A 23,046-nucleotide genomic window follows, 5' to 3' on the forward strand; every position below is an offset into this window, starting at 1 on the left:
CCCCGGTCAGGGCACGTTCCTGGGCTGCAGGTTCAGTCCCTGGTCAGGTCACGTGCACAAGGCAACCAGTGAATGTTTTTGTCACATCAATGTTCCTCTCCTGCTCTTTCTCCCTCCCTCCCCTTCCTCGAAAGAAAGAAAGAGAAAGAAAGAGAGAAAGAAAGAAAGAAGGAGAGAAGAAGGAAGGAAAGAAAGTTTTTAAAAAAGTGTCACAAAATTATTTTCTTAAAAAATAGAAATTGATTTTTATATAATATGTTGAGTGTATTTTATCTAAAACATTTACTATGGTGAGTTTTAAAAATCAGTGAATGAATGCACTCTCCTACATTGAATTAAAATAGAATATTTACAGTTATAAAAAGTTTGGGGGGAAAATACAGTTCTACAAAACCTGTGCAATCCAAAATTAAGATGATATTCAGCAGCAAGAAGTATTCCAATTTCTCACAACAGCTCTCACAAGCAAAAATATGTATGCTTTACTTTAAGAAAGTGTCAAAAGGAAATAGGCAAATCTGAACAAATTTACCAAGTGTAATAACTTACAGGTAAAATCACAATAAATGAAACTGTGGCTTATAAAAAATTCGCAAGTAGAACTTTTCTTTATCGAATTCTCAGAGTTCCTCCCATTCACTTCCCTCTGACCAACACAAGATGGGAGTCACGGAAATTTTCGAAATCTGGTTTGCACTGAACCTTTCGAGGATACACGACCAGGAAAGAAAGGTGTCGGACGGGTCGCTGCCCGGTGCGCCCTCCCTACAGCAGCCCTCCTCCTGCAGAAGCATCAGAACTGGGCGCACTCGGCCCAGCATCAGGCACCACCCATGCCGCCGAATTCTCATCTCTCCCCAGTGATGAAGAGGTGGACGTTCTTCTTGGACTGCAGCATCTGCGCGGCGCGCTCCGCACCAACCACCGCGGCCAGCCTCTGGGCGTCGTACCTGGAGTAGAGCACAGTGCAGGTCCAGGCGGCCTCCTCTCCCCCCGTGGAGGCTCTCAGCATGTTACAGACCTCACTGTAGAAGTGGGGGTACGTTGGCAGTTCATAGAAAATCAGGTTCCTGATGCCTTTTATGGTGTACCTGTCAGAAGGGACAGAGAGGCCGTGTCTACCCGGGGAAAGGTACGGAAGCCCCGCAGGGATCTGTGGGGCTAGTCTGCTCCTGCTGCTTCAGGCTCCAGGACGAAGACAGCGGCCCAACAAGACCACAGGTTACTCTCATTTGATCTTGAAAGGCTTATTTTTGTGACCACATATTTGAATTCCTAATCTCTGGCTTAAGATCATGGTAAAATAAATTGCATTTCCTGAGCCTACTCCGGGTGGACTGAGGCAGGGTGGAGAACATAGACGACCTAGGATCACAGATCAGTCAGAGAAACCTTACAACGCAGGCTCTTCCAATTTAACACCGTCCTTACGGCAACCAGGCAAAACACAGCGCTCGGTAAAGACGAGGGCAGAGCCAGCCCAGACAAAAAAGAGCAAAAACTATGAATGAGTCCCTATTAGTCTTTTCTTGTCACTCTGTAGACATGCCAACTCCATGGCAGACGTCCCAAGTTCATCCATTCACAAAATCCTGTCTGAGACCCATGAGGCATTGTGGGAAGGCATTAGTTAGTTTCAACAGCCTATGCACTTCTTTCCCTGAGGCTCGGTGCTGCTCGGCGGGCTGGGGGTAGACCCTAGGGACTTGCCATACGGTTCGGGTCAAGGTCAGTCATCCCCTTTGGGGTCCCATAAACAAAAGATTTTATACGCCGACACGGTTCTGGTTCCTCTGGTTCGACTCCCCCACTCCCTGGGAATTTCTGTTTACTCACAGAGGATATGCTTTCCAGCCTTTTCGTCCCACGGCTCATCCTGATCTCTCTGAAGACCCTCCTCCTTCAAACTGCAACTGCAGTCCCCTTTCCACAAAGGAATTCTACTGGCTAACGAACACGAACAGGCTGTTCTACTTCACCGGTTATCGAAACAAACAAAACAAAGGCTGAGTTCCACGCAGCTTAGTAAAACTCAAGAGAGCAATGCTCCCACACTAGCAAGAAACTCCAGATAATCTGCAAAAGCACTCAGGTAACCTACAAAAGCACTCCTTCTCTTGAGCCTAGAGAGCTGGTGTCCCAAGGCAACCAAGTGCACGGATTCGGTGCGGTGCTGGCGTGTTCACTTAAGTGGTTCTTGGTGGAGAAGGGAGGGCACAGATTGCAAGGATCTGCCGATTTCTATGGTATAAACACTCCCACCATGACCAATTCCAAGCTACTAATGTCATGCTGCTGAACTTGGAGTTGGGAGGAGACATGCAACCAGATCTTAAGAGCCAGGAGAGGCCAGCTTCAGGCGACCAAGGACTGTGTTCCAGAGTGACAAGCCCCTTTAAAGGGAGGACACAAGAACTAGCTCACCTCTGGTAGAGAACAAGAGAAGAGGACAGCTGCCAAGCACATAGGAGAAAGAAAGCAGCTGCACTTTTAACAAATTCTGAAAGGGCCAGTGTGGACCTAGATGCTAGTCCAGCGTCCCTGGGGTTCCCGGACACCCCTTTAGTTCACCTTCACATGGGAGCTCTTTCCACAGGCCCCCACTGGGAGCCCTGGAGAAGGGCTGCAGGCCGGGCAGAAGACCTGAGACCCCCCTGACCGGTGGGGCAGACATGAACCCTTCTACGGAACCTCCCAGACCTGTATCTTCTGTGAAGCTAAAGCCTAAAGCCAATAGGAGAAGGGCAAAGGTCTCCAGCTGGTGGGGGAGAGTAGGTGAAACAAAAGTTACTTAACCCTAGTGGAGGGGTAACTCCGTCCATCCACCACTTACACCCAGTAAAAAGCAATAGCAGCCTGTTCCTGGGGAAAGAACACGAAACCTGCTCAGCCCATGGTCCCACTGAGGTAGCCGAGGTCTGCCACCACCTCAGAGAAGCAGACACTCTTTGCCACCAAGACCCTCAAAGACAAGAGTTTGGCTGCCATGGCAGGTGCGCAAGAGCCCCGAGAAAGTTCCACCTCCAAAACCCAGAATGAACAGGGTGTGCCTAAACCAAGCTGGACCCAAGAAGCCCCTCCCCCACCTTCAGCCCTGCAGGAAGTAACAAGCAGGAGCAGTCTGCTTGGGGGAGGGGGGGCAGGAGTGTGGGGACAGAGCCCCCTCAGGCACTGGGGTACAGGCCTCGGGGAGAACTGAGAGAGCAGGACACAGAGAAAAGGCCCCACGTCACCCAGGCTCCGCACGAACTCACTGTTTGCAGCAGGAATGTCAAGTCTGTGGTGCACCAGTTACCATCGTGACAACCGAATCCTGACTGGTTCCAGTTCCCACGCTAGTGGTGTGACAGTGAGGTGTTCTGGACACAAGTACTACCTACCTCAGCCTCTACGTTCAACTGACAATTACAAAAAAACACAAAAAAGCAAGGAAAAGACATTAAAACAGAGACGTTATCATTTTGACTATCCAGTCACTGGCAGAAAAAGGCCAGTGAAATACGAAGTGTTGTCTACTTTGGGTGCTGGGGGAGGGAAAGATAAGAGAAAGATGGGAGGGAGCAAATCAGTGGCAAAGCACAGCACATTTCTGATTGTGTACAGCCTTTGTGGTAACACGTTTTCCTCTCCAAACCGATCCCAAGGACCTGCCTAGGCAACTATGTCGTCAAGTACGCACATGGATGTTCTCGGCATTGTACATAACAGCATAAAATAGAGGGAGAAAGCCCATGTGCCTAGAAAAGGAAACTGGGTGAATTACATACCCATACAATGTAATACCATGGCGCCATCAAAAGAGAGCAACACACACTCCACCGATGACTTATCCATTACATGGAAAAGCTGCATTTACAACGCAGAGATGGGTGGAGAACAGAACCTCCCTGCCCAAGTGATTTCATTGAGAATCAGCACAAATGGGAGAAGTGGACACCACGCCTCTTGATGAGATGCAGTGGGAAGATGCCAACATTCTGATGCAGAATGTTCACCAAAAAACGTTTAATCTAAACCAGCGGTTCCCAAACTTTGCTGGAGGTTGAAACCGTTTGCTTTGGGAAGTTTCTATGCTCGGTCCCAGTCCCGGACGCTGTGATGTGACTGGTCCTGAGATACATCATGGACATTTGGATTTTTAAAGACCGCAAGGGAATTCTAATGTACAACAAAGTTTGGGAACCACTTATTTAAGTAAGAAAACAATGAGACCAATTGAAACTGTGGGACATTCTATGGGAAACTGGACTCCCCCAAAATGCCAATGTTGTGAAAAAGAAAAAAAATTATTTTAGATCACGGTTCTTTGAGGCAGGTAACTGTCCCCGTGCACTGCAGAATGTTTAGCAACCCCCGGCCTCAACCACCAGAGAGCCCACCGGTTGTGACAACCAAAGTCTCAGATATTGCCAGATGTCCCTGGGAGCAAAACTGACTCCCCAAGGGACAGCTGAGAACTAAGATAGGTAAGAAAAGTGAACTTGCGAACTAAGACAGATAAGAAAAACGTGTTAAGCAAATGCAACGTATGAGCCTTAACTGAATCTGGATTGGGGCGGGGGAAACAGCTACAACAGTCATTGTGGGGACAACCAGGAAAATCTGAATAAAGGTTATGTATGTATTAGATGAAGTTACAGAAATGCCAAGTGGTGTGATAATGGTGTTGTGGTGAGACAAAAGAATATTCTTGTGTTTAGAAACTACATGCTTCTTGGGGAAGGCCATCAAGTAGATGTGACCACTGGTTTGGGCAAACGGAGGCTCCTCACCCCTCCCCTGGGCTTTGGATCCTGCGCTCCTCTTGCCTTCCCTGCTCCCAGAAGCTGCTCCACTGATACAGCCTGAGACAGACATGGTATTGACACCACCCAGACTGGGTACGAGACTGACCCCGGTCAGGGCCTCTATGTGAACTTACTAAGATTCTGGGGGCAGATGTGGAAACTGCTCATCTCGCGGGTGCTCCAGACAAGCCTCGACGTAAGTTCCCTTGTCTATTAAGCCTGCCATCTACCAATCTTTTTGTTTGGTGTCTCCCTGCCCTATGATATGGAGGCCAGCGCTCATGCAAGGGCAGAGGGTGCTCAAAAACACCCCAGCAGCCCTTCCCCACTCCACAAATCCCACCACTGGAGTTCCTGACTCACCCCCTGGTTGCCAGCTTCCCGCTGTGGTGACCCACAGACAGTGCCGTGAGCTGTGAAACAGCTGTGAGCCTCTCTCTCCTCAGGAGGGGCCATCTCGACCGAGTGCACCCAGTTCTAAGATGCTACGGGTTTCATCTCCCCCGGAGAAAACAAATCTCAGACTGGAATATTTTTGCTAGCTCACAAATTATAACATTGCTAACACTGCCTACTTCCATAGAGAACATATATACATAATTTCAGAATTGGATAGTAACGTTTAAAACACATGTCCTTTTTCCTAAGGTTACATAAGAATCACATCACAAAGGCACTGCGGATCGAAACACCCATCATCGCCTTGGTGATCTCTCGAGCAAAAAACTCCGTAGTTGGAACCCTGCGATAACCAGCAGCTACAGAACTCTGAAGCACATTTTTTCCATTCACCTTCAGCATGGGCTACACCCATGAACCTGGTGTAGGATATGAAGCAAATAGCACGTGCTAGGTCATGCTAGGTTTGTCTTTGTAATGACCTTGCAGGCAAAAATGGTTTGGTAAATAAATGAACAGTGTAAGACAGGGCACTGTCCTGCCTGCTTAAAAGAAAGAGAAAGCAGCTTTCTCTTAAGTAGGACATCATGTCCTCTCCTTGAGAAGCTGCTTTCCGAGAGCAGCCCTCATCCCAGCTAATTCACACTTGCAAGACAATCGCACAGGGCAGTTTTCCAGTGCACCCCCTTCCCAGCGAGGGCCTGCTTTCATTTGTCAAGCTGACTCGAAACCAAGGGCTCTTAAGGCCTGTGGAGGCAAACCCTTGCCCCTCCCAGAAGCACCACTCTCGGACATGAACGGAAACAACCGGCTGGAACAAAGCACATGATGTCAACAAGCAAGCATTCATTAACACTCTGTGGCCTTGCCTTGTCTCTAGGAGGGAGCCCAGGAAACACAACTGTAGTCGTTTCTTAGCTCTCCACTCCCAGGTCACCTTGTCAGCAGAAACCCAAAGAGGTCACGTGGCAGCAGCCTGCTCTGTCCCAAAAGCCGCTGGGTTCCTGCCTCCCCATCTCGGTAACGTGAGCAGGTCTGCAGAGCACCATCTAACCTCGGCATATAAGCAATGCGATGCCAAAGTACAGCGTCTGATATGCTCCAAAGCCTGGAAGATTCCTGGCTCTAATGTTGGGGACTCTCTGAGAAAGCGTGCCCCTTGTTAGCATGTATGACTGAGGGTCAATGCAACAGTCAAGTCAAAGCCTAAATTCACTGCAAGTTGTTGTGACTCAGAGAAGAGAGGCAACAGGACGAACAAAGTACCCACCTCTCCTGGGTCAGGGTCCAAACAGGGCTTCTGTGTTTGGCACCAGGGAGAATTAGCAGAACAACGAGGGGGGGTGACGAAGGTCAGCAACTACCCCAAATAGCAACAGACGGCTCGGTATTCCCAACGCTCTCATGAGAAGTTTTTCAAAAGGCCAATCCCTCTCATCTTATCAAAGTCTCAGGGTAGAGAAGGTAAACAAGGGCTGAAACCCTTCGATATTCAATTCTAAGCCCCCGACCTTCTGCCTCCTGCAGACCTCCAGGGCCCCTTGTCCTGGTTCTCCCTGGTGAGGACCAAGTGTGTGCCTACCTCCTCAGGCACACTAGAGCTTTCAGACACTGACGCGGTGCTCGGCCTCTCTCCGTTCTGTGTCTGCGCTTCTGAGACAGGCCCCTCCCCTCCTGAATTCCCTTGTGCCGCCCCAGTTTAGAGCTGTTCACCTCTGTCTTTCTTGCGGTGTACGACCACAGCCACAGACAGAGCCCCGCGCAGGGCCAGCCCCGCTCCAGATCTACGCATGGGTTGTGCTGCGGTCACTCCTTCCCACAGCCTTTTCCAACCACGCCCGTTCTGGGAGGAAACCAACCACCGAGAAGAGCCCGGCCAGCCCCAAAGCTCTCCGGCTTCTCTGCAGGAGGCAGAGCGAGGAAGCACCTGGTAACTGCAAAGCCCACCGCGCACCGTGCGCCCAGGGGCAGGCCATGATTTGCTCTGCACGCCCAGGCCCCACTCAGGCGATGCTCCAAACCTGCACTACTTTACCTTTTATAGAAATGGAAGCGCTCTGTGAGGAGCAGAAACTGCGTCTCCCCCTGAAGGAAAAAGTGTCGGGCCCTGGAGACACCGGATTTCCGGGTGTACTCGCAGATGTGCGTGAAGTTCAGTTCCTCCTTCTTGAAGTAATTTCGGAGACGCACAAAGTCAAAGTAGGAGGGCACATAGATGAGCGAGTGAGACATGACTGCGTCGCGATACTGAGGCAAAATCTTGTTCACAAAGAAGTTGAACCTGATTGGAAAGGCAAAGGGCAAAGTCAACAACGGTCTGGAGGCCAGCGCATCACTACTCACTGAGTGACCCCAGCAAGTCACCGCCTCCCTCCACCTCCCAAAGGGGCCAGGGTGGCTTACGTCACTGCAAAGAGGTTACATAAGAACATCGATAAGCACATTGAAAAAATAAGCGCTGACACCATTCACCACAAAGAACAGATATAACGTAGTTATCCCAGAAAGTTATTCTAGGAACTCTGCAACCATCCCACACACTCATTCCTTCACTCAGTCTGTCGTTAGCCTGTCGTCAGTCAGCCAACAAGTAACTGCTGACACCTCCCACACGCTAAACACTGTGAGGACACCTCGGCCAAATACAGAGAATCAGAAAACCAGTTCTTCCCCTGACTGACGTGGCTCGGTGGGTTGAGTATCTTCCCATGGACACTATAAGGTCGCTGGTTCGATTCCCAGGGAGTTGAGGGCCAGGGTCCCAGTTGGGGGCATGAGAGAAGCAACTGATGGATGTTTCTCTCACACATCAGTGTTTCTCTCCCTTCCTTCTTCCCTCCCTTCCCTTCTCTCTAAAAAAAATAATAAAATCTTTAACAATAAAAAAGAAAAGAAAACTGGTTCTCGCCCTGAGGAGCTTATAGCTCAGTTGCTGACTGTGTAACTTCAGAAGCAGTTAAAAAGCAGAGTAACGTAACTTTAGAATGCTGTGGTCTGGGGGAAGGACCCTGATCTACTGTATTAACCCCGCCACTGATGAGCTATGGGCACTAGGCCAAGGCACCACTTCTCTCTGGGCTTTGGTTTCCTCCTCTGACGATGCACGGTGAGGGTCAATGATCTCATCTCACTTGGGAAATGGTAATCTACAAAACCTGCCTGGATCTGAGTACTAAAACCCTCTCTGTGGCCCCCAGGTGTCTGGCGGGCGGGAGGGACAGGTACCTGGCATCAATCACTGAAGCTAGGTCTTCTGCTTCCATCCTCTGGAAGACATGTGGGAGCTGCACCAGCACGCGGCTGATGGAGCCTGTCATGGGGACGTTCCTCATGGCCACCTGCCAGAAGTGGACGAGAGGATTAGGCGGCAAGCTGTCCCCACTGTTGACCAGATGCCCTCCTCTCCTTCCACCTCATAACCCAAAGAATACACAACGCTTCACGAACACGCAGAGGAGAGAACGCACCTGGCCTTCCACGTTGACGCAGTACCTGTTGAACACGGAGTTGATCTGGGCATCCTGCAGGGCCCCAAACAGCAGTGTCTGGCGATAGTACTTGGACCAATTATTGAGGTTCCACATCCGCACTCGGGAAAAGTCCACCCCATGTGAGTCCAGAGGCAACAGGTTCATGTGGTTCATCAAGTGCTTTCGGCAGAAACAGCACCACCATTAGCACACACTGAGCATCACCACCCGGTCCCCACTGAGCCTGTCACCAGTCTACGGTTTCATCAAACCCCATGGGGAGAGTACCTACTATCATCTCCCAAAGTACAAGAAAAACAGGCTCAGATGAGTGAGTGACTTGTCCATAGTCAGGCGAACGACCCCGACATGATGATAAGCTAAGGTTGGCGACCTCTAGGACTTTTTGAAGAGGATCACAATGATACCTACAGACACAGTCCTTTAAAAGGAACTTCTGGCATGCTCCCCTGGTCACTGTGTGGGTTCCTCAGTCCCCCCATGGACAAAAAGGACAATGACAGGGAAAACAGAGCTAGTGCCCTTCAACGGCGTGTTCTCAAAACACGAGGACATTCCCAGAGCCATGACACGTCTTCTCCTCAAATTAAAAACTATGACAACCACCCTGGCCAGTGTGGCTCAGCTGGTTGGAGCATCATCCCACAGACCAAAAGGTCAGGGCACACACCCACGTTGTGGGTTCCATGCTCAGTTCGGGTGTTTTCAAGAAGGCAACCAATTAATGTCTCTCACATCAATGTTTCTCTTTCTGTCTCTCCCTCCCTCTCTCTCTAAAATCAATGAAAAAAAAATGTCCTCGGCTGAGGACAAAGAGAGACTGTGACAATCACTGACACAGCTGTTCCACTCTAATTATATTTTTACCTTGTCATACATGTTGAAGGGTAACGACTAAAAATCCATCCCCCACTTCATAAGTAAGCACTCCCTTTATTTGTCCCAACTCCCTGCAAGCCCTGTGGCTATAGGAAATAAGTGCTCATACACCTTAAAACACAAACCTATAGTTTTGTTGTGATAAGGGTTGTTCCAAAGCACAGGTTTTTAATCCTAAAACTGACAACAGCACAGAGTATGTGGGGAGGGAGAGACAAAAGGCACTGCACAAATTACAGTGGGGGATTAAGGCGTCCTGCGTTTCTCTGCAAAACAAGATCCAAGTTAAAAAATCGCGAGCAGTGTTTTCCCATCTCCACTGAAAACCAAACAAAAGCAAATGAACATAAATGGGAAGAGGCAGTAGGTCAGGTACAGGCATTCCTAGCAGGAGGGATTTCAACCACCCAACCACACCAGGGTGGTCTATCAGCAGAAGTCTTTCAGGGGAAGAGATCTTTTCTGGAGATTGGAAAATACTGCCAAGAATTTTTGTCTCTTTGGATAGTTTACTGACCCATCTGTGGGTAGAAGAGGGGACAACATGTTTCATTTCAAATTAGGAAACATGGACTATTTCCCCGTTTCCAAACTACCTGCAATTTAATCTTGACTTTAACGCTGTGGGACTTGAACCACTGGGTTCCGTGTCCCTCTAAACAGGAATGGCCGGCATTACCAGGACATGTTCCCAGTTCTGCATCAGGTAGATGTCAGCCTGATCAATGATGAGCAGCTCCACAGAAGACAAAAAATCGAAATCTCTCTTCTTCTCCCCTTCCGCCCCGAGGATGGTCCTCAAGCCCAGAGGGGAGGCGATGAGGACGTCCGAGGAGTAGAAGGGGGCATACAGCCGGATACTTCTCTGCAGCACTGCCACGCCTACGGGAAACAGCCAGTGCCCGTCAGTTCAGCCATCGCTACTCAGCCCTTGGCTTCCACCCTCTCAAAGCGCCTCCACGCTTATTCCTTCTACATCTTTCCCCTTAGCACATACACATGCTCAAATTGATTTGATCACTAAAATCATCATCACCCCTCCGCACAGCTGTGGTCCCCTCCGGCTCCCACTCTCTTCCTTTCCTTGACTATCAAACTTTTCCAGAAAATTGTCTCTACTTTGAAGTCTTCCACTCACTCCTCAATGCACCACAATCTGGCCTCTGCTGCTCAGGATTCTGAAATGGCTCTTGCTAAGGCCACCAATTCAATGGCGCTTCAGCGTTTCTGGTCACGAATGCACAAGCATTACTTTGAACATACCCTCCTTGAAATGTTCTTTTCCTCACTGGTGGTTTCCAACACTCACTTCCATTTCTATCACTGACCTGGCCATTACTGATCTTTCCAGATGCAAACAGCACTTCCCCAAATCCCTGGGTTCACCCTCAAGTTCTACTTTCACCCTACATAAAGCTCTGGGGAAATTTCTTCACTAACCACGGTTTTAACGTCACCTTCATGTGACCTCTCCTTCCCGAGTTCCAGACTGATAATACGTACCAGCAGCTTGCTGGACACCCGCACAGGTTTAAAATGGAACATCAGCTCTTACCCCCTTGCACCTTACACTCCAGCCATGCTGAAGGGTGTGTGAATCTTAGGTCATACCCAGCTTACTCACCCTGCGGCTCTATACACGCAGTTTCCTGTCTGAAACCTTTTCCTCCACTCTGACCACCTCCGCTTGTAACTAGTTAAATGCTACTCAGGTTTCAACTTAGTACAGATGGCACCTCCACCAGGAGGCCTTCCCTAAGTACCCTGCACCCATGCTGGGTAAGGAGAGTGTTAAATGCTCCCAGAACACTCACTGCATCCTCTGATTTTAACAGTTAACACTCTGTACTGTCTGTTTCCACAGGCAGCTGGACAACTTTTACTTCTATATCCCCAGCTTCTTACCAGTGCCTCACACACAGTAGATGCTTAATAAATGTTTCATGAATGAGCATATGTGACTTAAGAACATTTTCCTAGAACTTCACTCTATCAATGTACAACCAACCAAGTAAAAAGGAGCTGAATGAGAGACAAGCAAAAGCATGAGCAGTGGAGTGGGAGTAAGTCCCGTGAGGCCATAACGGAGGGGCAGGCACTCTGCACGGCAGGCGGGGGGAAGGCCGCCATTATGCAGACCCTCAGTTACTCAGTCTCCCCAGGCCGAGCCCCTCAGCCCACCACTTCCAGCTCCCCGAGAACTCCTGTAACACCGACTGTGTGCGGCAGCCAGGGATGTGCTGAGACATCTGTTACAGTCTGCATGTTTTTACGTGTGCCTTCAGAGACGCTCCCCCCCATTAGCCTTGGCAAGACTCGCCCCTCCAGCAGACAAGGTGTCTCAAATGCACTCTGGTTCTGTTAGGCGGCTGAGTCAGTGACCCACTGAAAGAATGCCTAATTCCAGGCTTCCGGTCCCCAGCTCTGTAAACCTCACACCGCAGGTCCCTCAGGGTCTCGGTTTTGACCAGGAGGAGTTACCAATCCTAAAGTGGTCATCGATGTTGCCGACAAACACGGCTTCATAATCCTCAGGCCTCTTCAGGTTGGGCGGTCTCTCCTCGGGATCTGAGCCATACTCTCCGTTAAACCTCTTTTTGTTGCTCACAATTATTTTCTTCTTGCTGTCGCCCTCCAGGAGGCTGATGAAGAGCTGTACCACGCGCAGAGCAGCTTCCCGGAATGGGACCACTATCAGCACCTGTGGAGGAAGCGACGGGCAGCCTGGGTGGGGAAGGGGAAGGAAAGGCAGCTCGGGGTGAGCCTGCCGAGGACGCGTTGCTGCAGAGCCCCCTGTACGGCAGTGACCCCAGCCAGGAGCCACACCTAGGTGCCCCCCTTGCACGGAATCGGGCTAAGTACTAGAAACTGAGCACCTGCCACATCCACAAAACCGCGTCCTGTGGATTTTAATCTCACGGTTCCATAGAAGGCAGTTCTCAAGCAGAATTTAGAAATACCTTTCAGGCTGGTCGATGCGTTTAACAGGAGTCTACCAGCAAAAACTCAACAATGTAAACACATCGGCTCTGTGAGGGCAAGGAACGGGACTCACTTCTGTCACTCGCAAAACCCAGTACTGCATTTTCATACAGAAGAACCCAAACACATGCCAAATAAAAAATGAGTTAGATGTAACAAGCAGAGAACCAAGCTGGTACGCAAAAGGACTAACGCATCACTGCTTTTCTGGTACATTCTGTAGTACATTTTTCAGAAATAATGATAAAGCATTTCTGAAATAAGATTGTATTTTAATGGGAAATACAGGACTTGGTTTTCCAAATATTTCCTAAAATGCTTAAAGCTATGATTACTGATAGAAAAAATACCAGAAGATACTTAATAACTGATTAATTTCTAAATACCCTTTTGTAAACAATGCAATCAGTGGAAATAACCCAAACCAGATCATGCAATTCACCATATTCTAAATGTGCTTCCTGGGTCACCTGTCTCTTATTCTTCTTGGCAATTCTTAATGGAAACAGATAATTTTATAATCCTGATGGTCAGGACTTGGAGGTAGTTTCTCAGAAGACAACCAGCACGGGGACAGTGACCCACTGTAGGGACAATGAACAGAGAGCGAAGAGGGCTGAGTTACTGGCCCAGCTGTGAAACCAAGGAAGTGTCTAGGCCTCAGTGTCCCCAGCTATCGAACAAGGGGTTGGACCAAGAAACTCAAAGAACCACATTTGTATTAAAACTGGAAGATCCTATTAAGCTCAACGAGAACAATCTAAAAAGATGGTTCTTCAATATGGAGCCCCAAGGGCTAAGGGGGAGGAAGGAGAGCCAACATAAGATCTAGCTCCATAAGATCACAAAAAGTAGAGGCAGAATTAAGAGGCGTTTTCTTATGCCCAGGCTGGTGTGGCTCAGTGGGCTGTGCGCCAGCCTGGGAAAAGGGTCACTGGATGGATTCCCAGCCAGGGCACGTGCGTGGGTTGCAGGCCAGGTCCCCAGTAGGGGGTGCACAAGAGGCAACCACTCATTGATGTTTCTCTTCCTCCCCTCCCCTCTCTAAAAATAAAATCTTTTAAAAAATTTAAATAACAAATCAATAAAACATGTTTTCTATCACAGTCCTAAGTCCACTAGAGCTTCAGTTTATGAGCCCAAGTAAACATAATCATCACTTTAAGCAGCAGTAACTATACAAAAGAAAAAGCAGGAATTTTTCTTTTCCAAGGTTTACATATTTATGAAGCTTGGTGAAGAAAACGTCTGGTTCTTATCCCATCTCTGCTACTCTTCCCCGGTTCTCTCTAGCGAAGCCCCTACAGATAGATCTTGGTCTCAGCCCAGGGCTGTAACATTGTAGGGATTAAATGAGGCTTGTGAAGGTCCCATTGGGCTCTACAATCACAAAGGGCAGATTTATAAAGGGATGTTATTTACGTATGTTTGGGATTCATCTTAAAGGAGCACTACTATGAGGTACCTCCCACGCACAGGCTTCCAGGCAGAGCCACCGAGAAGAGCCATCCACTGAGCCATCTGCAGCACTGCTAGACCCACATGGTCCACTGGATATGCCCGCTGTCGGACGCATTTGTATCTCTAATCGTCAGAGTACCTGAGACTGGGTAAGTGTCAGGCACCTATAGGGCAGTGCCCTGCAGCCTCCTTCATGAGGACAAAGCTCTCCTGCTGCCACTCACCTTGGGCCTTGTTAGCCCTTGGTCCCTGAAGTCATCATCGTCACCCACCCCAAGTTTCTGGCTTCGGCGTCTGCTGTTGTTGCCAAGCACCTGGGCATTGGCTTTGAGGACGTGATTTATCGCATGCAGGCAGTACACGTGGCGGATCTCCTCCCCGTTCTTCAGGGCAGTCCTTTCTGGGTAGAACAAGTCCCGGTAAGAGTTCATAATTAAGAAGAGCTCCTTCTGGAGGGGTGTGAAGGGGCTAGTTGATTTGTCAGGACCAGAGAGAAACTGGCTGTTGGTCTTGGTCCAGGTGGATTCTAGAGGCTTCTGGAGATGAAGTGCCTTTATGTCAAGGTCCTTTGGAGGTTTAAATGTTTCCAAATTCTGAAACTTGGATGAAAAGACAAGCTGACCCAGAATGGGCCACTAGAGGAGAGAAAGACCAAGAGCCATGTCAGAAATGAATTATGGACACCTTCCATTCCAGCCTTACACTCGCAGGGCACTTTGTAATTTACCAAGACCCCTCATGATTCCCAGGTCATCTCATCTCACCCTCACAACAACCCTGCAAGGTAAATGCTGCTTTCTCACGGGGCAGGAAGTGCTGAGGTTCAGGGAGGTCATATGATCCCCACAATCTCCTTCAAACACTTTTGAAATGACAAAATTACTGGGCCCTGGCTGGTATAGCTCAGTGGATTGAGCGCGGGCCTGCAAACCACACGATCACGGTTCGATTCCCAGTCAGGGCACATGCCTGGGTTGCAGGCCAGTTCCCAGCAGGGGACACACCAGAGGCAACCATACATTGATATTTCTCTCCTTCTCTCCTTCCCTTCCACTCTAAAGATAAATAAATAAAATCTTAAAAAAAAAAAACAGAATACCTCTGAAAAAAAATTTTAAAAAATGACAAAATTACAGAGATGGTGAACGGTGGTTACCAATGATTAGAAAAGGGGCGGGGGGAGGGGTGGGCATGCCTCTGAAAGGGCAAGGGAAACACTGGGGACCTTTATGGTACTCGAGGGGCCCTGCATCTGGAGCATGTGCTGGGCAGGGGCGTCTACATGTGCGCTAAGACAGTACAGGACTGAACACGCACACAAAGAGGAAGAGCAAAACGGGGGAAATGTGAGTAAGACGGAGGGACTGCATCAGTGTCAACTTTCTGGCTCTGATACTGTACTGTTGTTTTGTAAGATGCTACCATTGGGGAAATGCTACCATATGAGGCATCTTTGTATTATTTATTGTAAGTGCATTGATAATTATTATCTCGATAAAAATTCCAATTAAAAAAGTATGACCAACTCTCACAAACAGCATCAATTGATGGAAAACAAAAAGCAAAGCAAAAACGGCTCCATATTTGAGTGATTTACTTGTGAACTATAGCTGATATTCCAAACAAATGGACAACAGCAGTAGCTACTGTTTTGCTCACTTTCTATGTACTGGTCAATAAATTACTCTATTTGAGGTAGGCACCACTGTCCCCCTTGAACAGAGACCAACAGGGCAGATTATTCTGCGCTAGGTCATGCTCACAGCCCCTCACAGACGCTGCTCTCGAGCCCAGTGTGCTGGTCTACGAAACACTCTTACCTCACCTGGCTCCCATGCTCCAGCTTCTCGGCGCCTTTTCGCACCACACCTGTGCCCCACGAGGCCCCTCCGGCCTCCCCGTGCCCTGCTTCCCCACCGAGCTGCCTGCCGCTGGCGTATACCCTATGTCAGGGGAGCCCGCTAAAACCCAAGACCACTACTTTACTCAGAGCTTTCCTTCCCTGTGACTGAGATGACTAAACAGCACTTACTTTTAGCTCATGGGTAGTTTTGGGGTTTCTGGCAACAGCCTGAATTTCTNTCAATTAAAAAAGTATGACCAACTCTCACAAACAGCATCAATTGATGGAAAACAAAAAGCAAAGCAAAAATGGCTCCATATTTGAGTGATTTACTTGTGAACTATAGCTGATATTCCAAACAAATGGACAACAGCAGTAGCTACTGTTTTGCTGAACACTTTCTATGTACTGGTCAATAAATTACTCTATTTGAGGTAGGCACCACTGTCCCCCTCGAACAGAGACCAACAGGGCAGATTATTCTGCGCTAGGTCATGCTCACAGCCCCTCACAGACGCTGCTCTCGAGCCCAGTGTGCTGGTCTACAAAACACTCTTACCTCACCTGGCTCCCACTCTCCAGCTTCTCGGCGCCTTTTCACACCACACCTGTGCCCTGCGAGGCCCCTCCGGCCTCCCCGTGCCCTGCTTCCCCACCGAGCTGCCTGCCGCTGGCGTATACCCTATGTCAGGGGAGCCCGCTAAAACCCAAGACCACTACTTTACTCAGAGCTTTCCTTCCCTGTGACTGAGATGACTAAACAGCACTTACTTTTAGCTCATGGGTAGTTTTGGGGTTTCTGGCAACAGCCTGAATTTCTTTTTCTTTCAGTTCTTTGTTTACATGTTGTAGAAACGGATCTAATGCAGAAACAAAAGGGTGTCAGAACACTGGCAGGAAACGGCAGGCACGTTTTGGTCTTCCCCTGTGAATGTCATGCTGTTCTTCACGTGGACTCATCCTTTCCCCATCTACTTCCCCCGTCCTCTCTCCCAGTTCAGGCTTGCACGTTTCCGACAGGTTCATTTTCCTAAAGCATTTCTCTAATCATTACTTCCCAGCTCAAAAACCTTTGAAGAACCTTCTCATTCTGAAATTTGAATTTCTGAATTCTACGGCCCTCAGATTCTTCTGTCTCGGTGGCTCTCCTTCAATTAAAAATTCTATCTTCTCCTTTACCTCATTTCTGTACATCCAGATAGTATCAGTACAATGACTTACTCTTTCCCAGGAGCCTACTATGTCAGACACAGTGCTCGCTCCACCAAGAGGCCACTCCTAGCCCCCTACAGACAGCCCCCAACCCTGCCTCCCCAGCCACCAACTCCACAAACACGTGAGCATGTCTCATCTCCTCCACTAGACTGTAAGATCCCCGAGGGCAGGTGGCCTGTCTGATTCGTGCATTGCAGAACACACAGAAATGCTCAGTACTCAGCTGAGTTGAGCGAATGATCCACATGGTAGCATCAGCACTCAGGGTTACCTCCAGTGCCCCGAGCTGGCCACCTAACCTCTTCCAGTCCCTTCATCAGGAAGCAGAGCAAAGTTAAACAAACCATTCAAGGATGCAAATGGTAAAACTTCAAATGCAACTCATACTAATACCCAAGATAAGCGTGAGCAAGAGGACATAGGAATTTTAGGTGCTAATACATCTACCTGTTCATGCAAAACAAATAGAGACATTTGAGGACAGCTAAGCTTCCTAATGTTTCCTTCAGGTTTTTAAGATTGGATGGTTTAGAATGAGGTTTGTGCCCAGATTCTACCTCTGCTTCTCCCTTTCCACCATAATAATGAGCAGAACCAAATGAGACAAATTAAATTCCAGCTTCATTAATGGCAGAGCTGGGTTGAAGCGCAGCAGTGGGACCAAAAGAGGCACTCATGCCCTGGCGGGAGTAGCTCCGTGGGTTGAGCGCCAGCCTGCTAATTGAAAGGTCGAAAGGTTGCTGGTTGGATTCCAAGTTAGCTTGCAGGCCAGGTTCTTAGCATGCGAGAGGCAACCATGTATCTCTCACACATTGATGTTTTCCTCTGCCCCCACCTCTAAAAAAAAAAGGCAATCAGGACACAAAATAAGACCAACCTCTGCCTGGCCTACTCAGCTAGCAAACTGGACAAAAGAGAGAGAGAGAGAGAGACAACAGAGACCTGCCTAAGTGTGCCATTGGCAGCTCGGCTGACTGACATTTACATTTAGACAGAGTGACTGACATTTAGACAGAGGCACAGCCAAGAGGCTACAGGATACTGGAGAGAGAGAGTGGAGCTTGTTGGTTTCTGAGGCACTCCATGGTAATAAGAAAGTCAGATTAATTGGTGGGTCTCGCAAACCTGAAAAATTACTGCTCCAACAAAAAAGAGCAAGTGAAGAGTAGAAAGAAAAAGATAAAGCATTTCTTCTCTTCCTTCCCTACTTGGGAAGAAAATCAGAAGTCTTCCCCTGACCCCAACTGTGGAAATGTGAGGCCTGGGAAATTGGCCTCCCCTCCTACCATTCTTAAGCTGTTCCTTCTCCTAAACACCCTTCCCCATCACCCCAACTCCCAATACCACCTAGCCACTGAAAAGCACAAAATACGTTTGAGAGGTATTTCTTCCCAGCTCTCGATCTAGCTGCTAAAGTATCTGTTTTTATTGCTACTCATTCCAGTAACAGATTTCATGTGTATCACCCCCACCCCACAAGTCCTGTACTTGGCACCTGACGAATTCAAACAATACGTACTGTGCTCTGACCTTGTGATGCTTTCGAAGAACAGCTGCCGCCACTTTCCTCTTCAAGAAAATTGGTTTCCAGGCTGAAAAGTGACTCATGTTTTGTGTCTGTAAACTCCTCCGGGGGCTCCTGTTGTGATGTGCCAGGTGGCTCACCCCCATCTTTTCCCTCGGGGTCAGCAGGTAAGACTTCACCTTCAATTTTGAGAGACATTTTGTAAAGTTACTTAATCATAAATACAATCTTACTTCTGCTGACAAACGAAATCTAACTCCTTAGCCAATATCAACACCAATGTTCATTGCCGTTATTTATTTTTAAGCAAATTCAGGTGAAAAACAAATTTTGAGGCTAAGCTTTATTTATTTATTTTTTAAAATATTTTATTTATTTATCTTTCAAGGGGAAGGGAAGGAGAGAGGGAGAGAAACATCAATGTATGGTTGCCTTTCGTGCATCCCCTGCTGGGAGTTGGCCTGCAGGGAACTGGCCTGCAACCCAGGCATGTGCCCTGACTGGGAATCGAACTGCGATCGTCTGGTTCCCAGGTGAGGCTAAGCTTTATTGTTGACTCAGTTCCAACAAAGTACACTGAGACGTACGTATGAGACAGTCAACACAGCAGTGGGTTTTATGATAAGAAATAACTGGGAAAAGTGACTCCATCATTTTCTATCCCAGGATAATTAAACGACCACATATCATTTACAATGGAATACTATCTAATTGAAGCTAATGTGAACCCAGTCACACACATGAAAAAACATCCGTGGTATATTATTAAAGAAAAAAGCATTAAGTAACAGAAATATATGAGACCATTATACAAATACACAAATACATGTGCATGCTCATACTTTTATATATTACATCCATAACAAGGTAGTCTGGCAGGCTATATAAAATGTTAATCATGTTTATCTCTAGGTGGTGGGGATAAAGGTTAACTATACCACCTTCCTGAATTTTTACAGTAAATATAGATTACTTTTATAATTAAAAAAAAAACAAACTTCAGCTTAAAAAACCCAAAACAAGAAAAACAAAAACAAAACAAAACAAAAAATGCCCTAAGTCTAGGCAATTAATTTTTGTCCTAGTAAAATTAATGGATTAAAATACTAAGAATGCTGTGCAACACTTTAAAGCCCAGGAAAAAACACGCTGCAATAGGCATTAGATAGTGAGCTTTAAAAAAGTCACCAGATGTACTCTGACAATGAAGCAATACTGAAGCGATGAAAAGTAATGAACTAATAATACATGGACACGGATGAATCACAAGATGAGGAGCCAAAGAAGCTAGACAGAAAAGGCTACATACTGTATGCTTCCATTTATATAAATTCGTAGAACAGGCGAAAGTAATCTATAGTGAGAGAAAGTAGGTGAGTGGTTGCCTGACGCCAGGGTTGGGACACTGACTATAAAAAGGACAAGAAGGAACTTTTGGGAGGTATTGGAAATGTTCTGGAATCTTCCTTGTGATGGTAATAACAGATGTATACACTTGACCAAATTCAATGAACTGTACACTTAAAGTGGGTACTCTTTATCGCATGCAAACCCTGCCTCAGTAAAGCTGATGTTAAAGTTGAAGAGTCACCTAGAAGTCTTAGGGAGCAAAGGGCCCTTTCGGCTGTCAATCCCAGCTCCCCTCTGAAGCCTTCCCCGACAGTGTGTGCGCTCTCCGCATCTCTTCAATGCTATACATCTCTGGCTGTTGCATAAAAACCTGCTTCTTGAGAATTTTTGTATATTTATGCCTATTTTCCATTAAACTAGGTTTCTCTGAAGAATGGTAATCTCTTTAATAAATTGAGACCATTATAAAAGCAGAATTATGTTCTCTTTCTTCCGATTCAGGGAAACGTTGATGAAGTCCTGGAAATCCTAAACAAAAATATTATTTCTGCATTTTTCTGGTAAGAAGGTCCTATGTTTTTATTAGCCTCTCAAAGTACTGCTGAGGCCAGCAAGGTTAAAAAATCTCTGCTGTGGCCCTGGCTGGTGTAGCTCAGTGGGTTGAGCACGGGCCTGCAAATCAAACGGTCACAGTTACATTCCCAGTCAGGGCAGATGCCTGGGTTGCAGGCCAGTTCCCAGCAGGGGATGCATGAGAGGCAACCATACATTGACATTTCTTCCCCTCTCTCCTTCCCTTCCTCTCTAAAGATAAATAAATAAAATCTTTTTAAAAATCTCTGCTTTGGATCCACACGCTTTCCCCCCAGTCACACAGCACTGGGCACTGTGCCCAGGGGGCAATCTGTCTGCACTCCTGGCACAGAGGATGAACCCACACGGGAGACACTTACTGTCCTGCATCTCAGCAGACGCTGCTGCTGTCTCTTCCTCCACGCTGGCATCACTGTCACCATCTTCACTGTTCCCTTCTGCCTCGTCTAAAGCACTGCCTTCTTCTTCCTCCTCTTCTTCCTCTTCCTCCTCCTCTTCTTCAGAAACATTCTTTAATGTGGCGAGTAGTTTGTGGTACCCAGAAACTTGTTCTGGTTCACTGTCTGCTTCACTTTCAGAATTTGAACTATCTGAACTCTCTGACTAAAAAGAAAATAGGAATTTTAAAAACAAAATGATATTGTTCTCATTGCTACCCTGTGACTATTCTAGCATCAGATCAACAGCGTAACAGGCTCAGACTTTCCTAAATAAAAACTTTTCTGCACCCTATCTATTCTACTCAAGCAAGCACAGCATCACATTTACTTTAAATACTTAAGCTAGCTAAGACTCTAGCAGCTCTTCATCTTCTTGGAACTGCTCATGTTCCACATGGGAAGAAAGCTGACATAAAGCTTTAGGCTACAAGGGGACCTACCCCATTTGTCAGCCATTGGGCCCTAAATTTAAAGAAGCAACTGGAGAATTACGATACAACAAAAGGATGCAGGCTGGTAAGTAAGCCTCAGCAGGTTCTAATAGACAGATCTCTCAGGACAGTTCAAACTCTGGTTACTGTTATTGTTATTGCAACGGCATTTTAACGGACATCTGCATTCAAAACCAAGCAATATCACTAATTAACAGCTTACATCTAAAACAGAAAAGAGTGAAAAAGTAGCCAAATTTTATTATTACTTATAATTTTAAAAGTGACAACCCAGTACCAACTATTACAAAGGAGGTACAAAACATACCAGTTGACAAATCTGTGGTTTTGCTTCCTTTCCAGAAACCCTGCGAAGAAACAGGTGATTTTTAACTGTAAGTATGGAGCAATCAAGAAAAAGTCTAATGATACAGTTACAAGTGAAAATGGCAGAATATACCATGATAAACACGGCATCACTACAGTCACGTAAAAACAACAAATGCACTGGGACAGAGACTGTTAGAATATGACAGATTGTTAGAATATGACAGATAACCATTGACAAAAAATGTCACAAGGTCACATGACAAATACTCGAGTCACGCAACAACCAGCTGTCATCCAAAAGACGGCAATATTTGGCAAATACAAAACCTCAGATTTACCTTTTCTAGCAAATTTCTTAATTAGAATATCCCTCTAAGTTACTGATAAAGTGGCCCAAAAGGGTGGGGTGTTGAGATCATAACTGAGTCTGAACACTGACTGAGGAACCCACAAACTACCGACACATCTTTCCTCCCTCATGTCAACTGGATAGATCAATGATGTCGAGGGTCCCAAACGGGTCTTTAAAGAAAACAGAAAACAAATCAATCTAGAAACTCTCCGACCATGAAAAGCCAGCCGACACCCTGCACTGCAGGAGTGTGGTCTGGCACAACGTCAGAAGCTCCCCAGACGGGAGAAGACCCGTGCAGAACCACATCTCAGGTGGGTGGCCCCCAGAATCCTCCCCCGATGAGCACCCGCGGGGCCCGACCCTGAGCACCGCGGGCGCCGGGGCGGGAGCAGCCCCGTCACCACCGCGGAGGAGCCCTGCGGACCCAGCCCGGGAGACGCGGGCTCCGACCGGGAAAAGATGCTGGCAGCTCCGGCCCTGACCATGACCCTCCATACTTGTCATAGAAGGGATGCTCCTCGCCGAAATCCCGAAGGTGCTTCTTCTGCTTTTTAGTCATGGTGTTGAGCAGCTGGCTCTGGCTCCGGCTCCTCCGTTTACCCATAGCGAAAAATCACGTCTGTCCGCCTTCAAAAACCACGTTGACCCCTAGAGGTTCCTCCACTAGCGTGGACTCTCTGACACCACCGTCGGCAGAAGCAGGTTACCGTAAAGCAGACCCGCTTTACGTCTCGCTGGTACGACAGGAGCTAAAATTCCAGGTTCCCATTCTGCCCCCTAGGGAGGGTCTTTGGAAGCACAGACAGGTGTGCCCATTTGCTCTCTGAGACCTAGAATTGTTTGTTGGCAGGTAGGCTTGGGGCTGCCAGGGTTGAGTAAACGGGTGGGCGGGCTTTGCGCTTCTGTTTTGATTTTGGCACTCAGCCTGAATAAACACGTAGTAGAGGAGATGGTGGAATGCAGT

General features: G+C 47.6%; 1 protein-coding gene across 1 annotated transcript; it reads right to left on the reverse strand.

Moving 5' to 3' along the window:
• Positions 1-579: 579 nt before the first annotated feature.
• On the reverse strand, positions 580-22,785 carry UTP25 (UTP25 small subunit processome component). Its single transcript, XM_037027542.1, has 12 exons — positions 22,580-22,785; positions 21,726-21,765; positions 20,886-21,129; positions 18,588-18,761; positions 16,614-16,702; positions 14,224-14,634; positions 12,038-12,257; positions 10,236-10,438; positions 8,654-8,836; positions 8,412-8,524; positions 7,222-7,467; positions 580-1,091 (listed from the first exon to the last, which is right to left on the reverse strand). The coding sequence occupies exons 1-12, from the start codon at positions 22,684-22,686 to the stop codon at positions 848-850; spliced, it is 2,274 nt and encodes a 757-aa protein (XP_036883437.1). The 5' UTR covers positions 22,687-22,785; the 3' UTR covers positions 580-847.
• Between the last annotated feature and the right edge of the window lie 261 nt (positions 22,786-23,046).

Source organism: Sturnira hondurensis, unplaced genomic scaffold (assembly GCF_014824575.4).
Source record: "Sturnira hondurensis isolate 20B ecotype Veracruz unplaced genomic scaffold, ASM1482457v3 Scaffold0019216, whole genome shotgun sequence".
Taxonomy (NCBI): domain Eukaryota; kingdom Metazoa; phylum Chordata; class Mammalia; order Chiroptera; family Phyllostomidae; genus Sturnira; species Sturnira hondurensis.

Coding starts and splice junctions, on each gene's coding strand:
- UTP25 (XM_037027542.1), bottom strand. CDS start 22,686: ATGGGTAAACGGAGGAGCCGGAGCCAGAGCCAGCTGCTCAACACCATG. Junction 16,703..18,587: donor TTCTTCGAAAGCATCACAAG/GTCAGAGCACAG, acceptor TTTCTGCATTAG/ATCCGTTTCTACAACATGTA. Junction 12,258..14,223: donor AAGGGCTAACAAGGCCCAAG/GTGAGTGGCAGC, acceptor CTTCCTCCACAG/GTGCTGATAGTGGTCCCATT.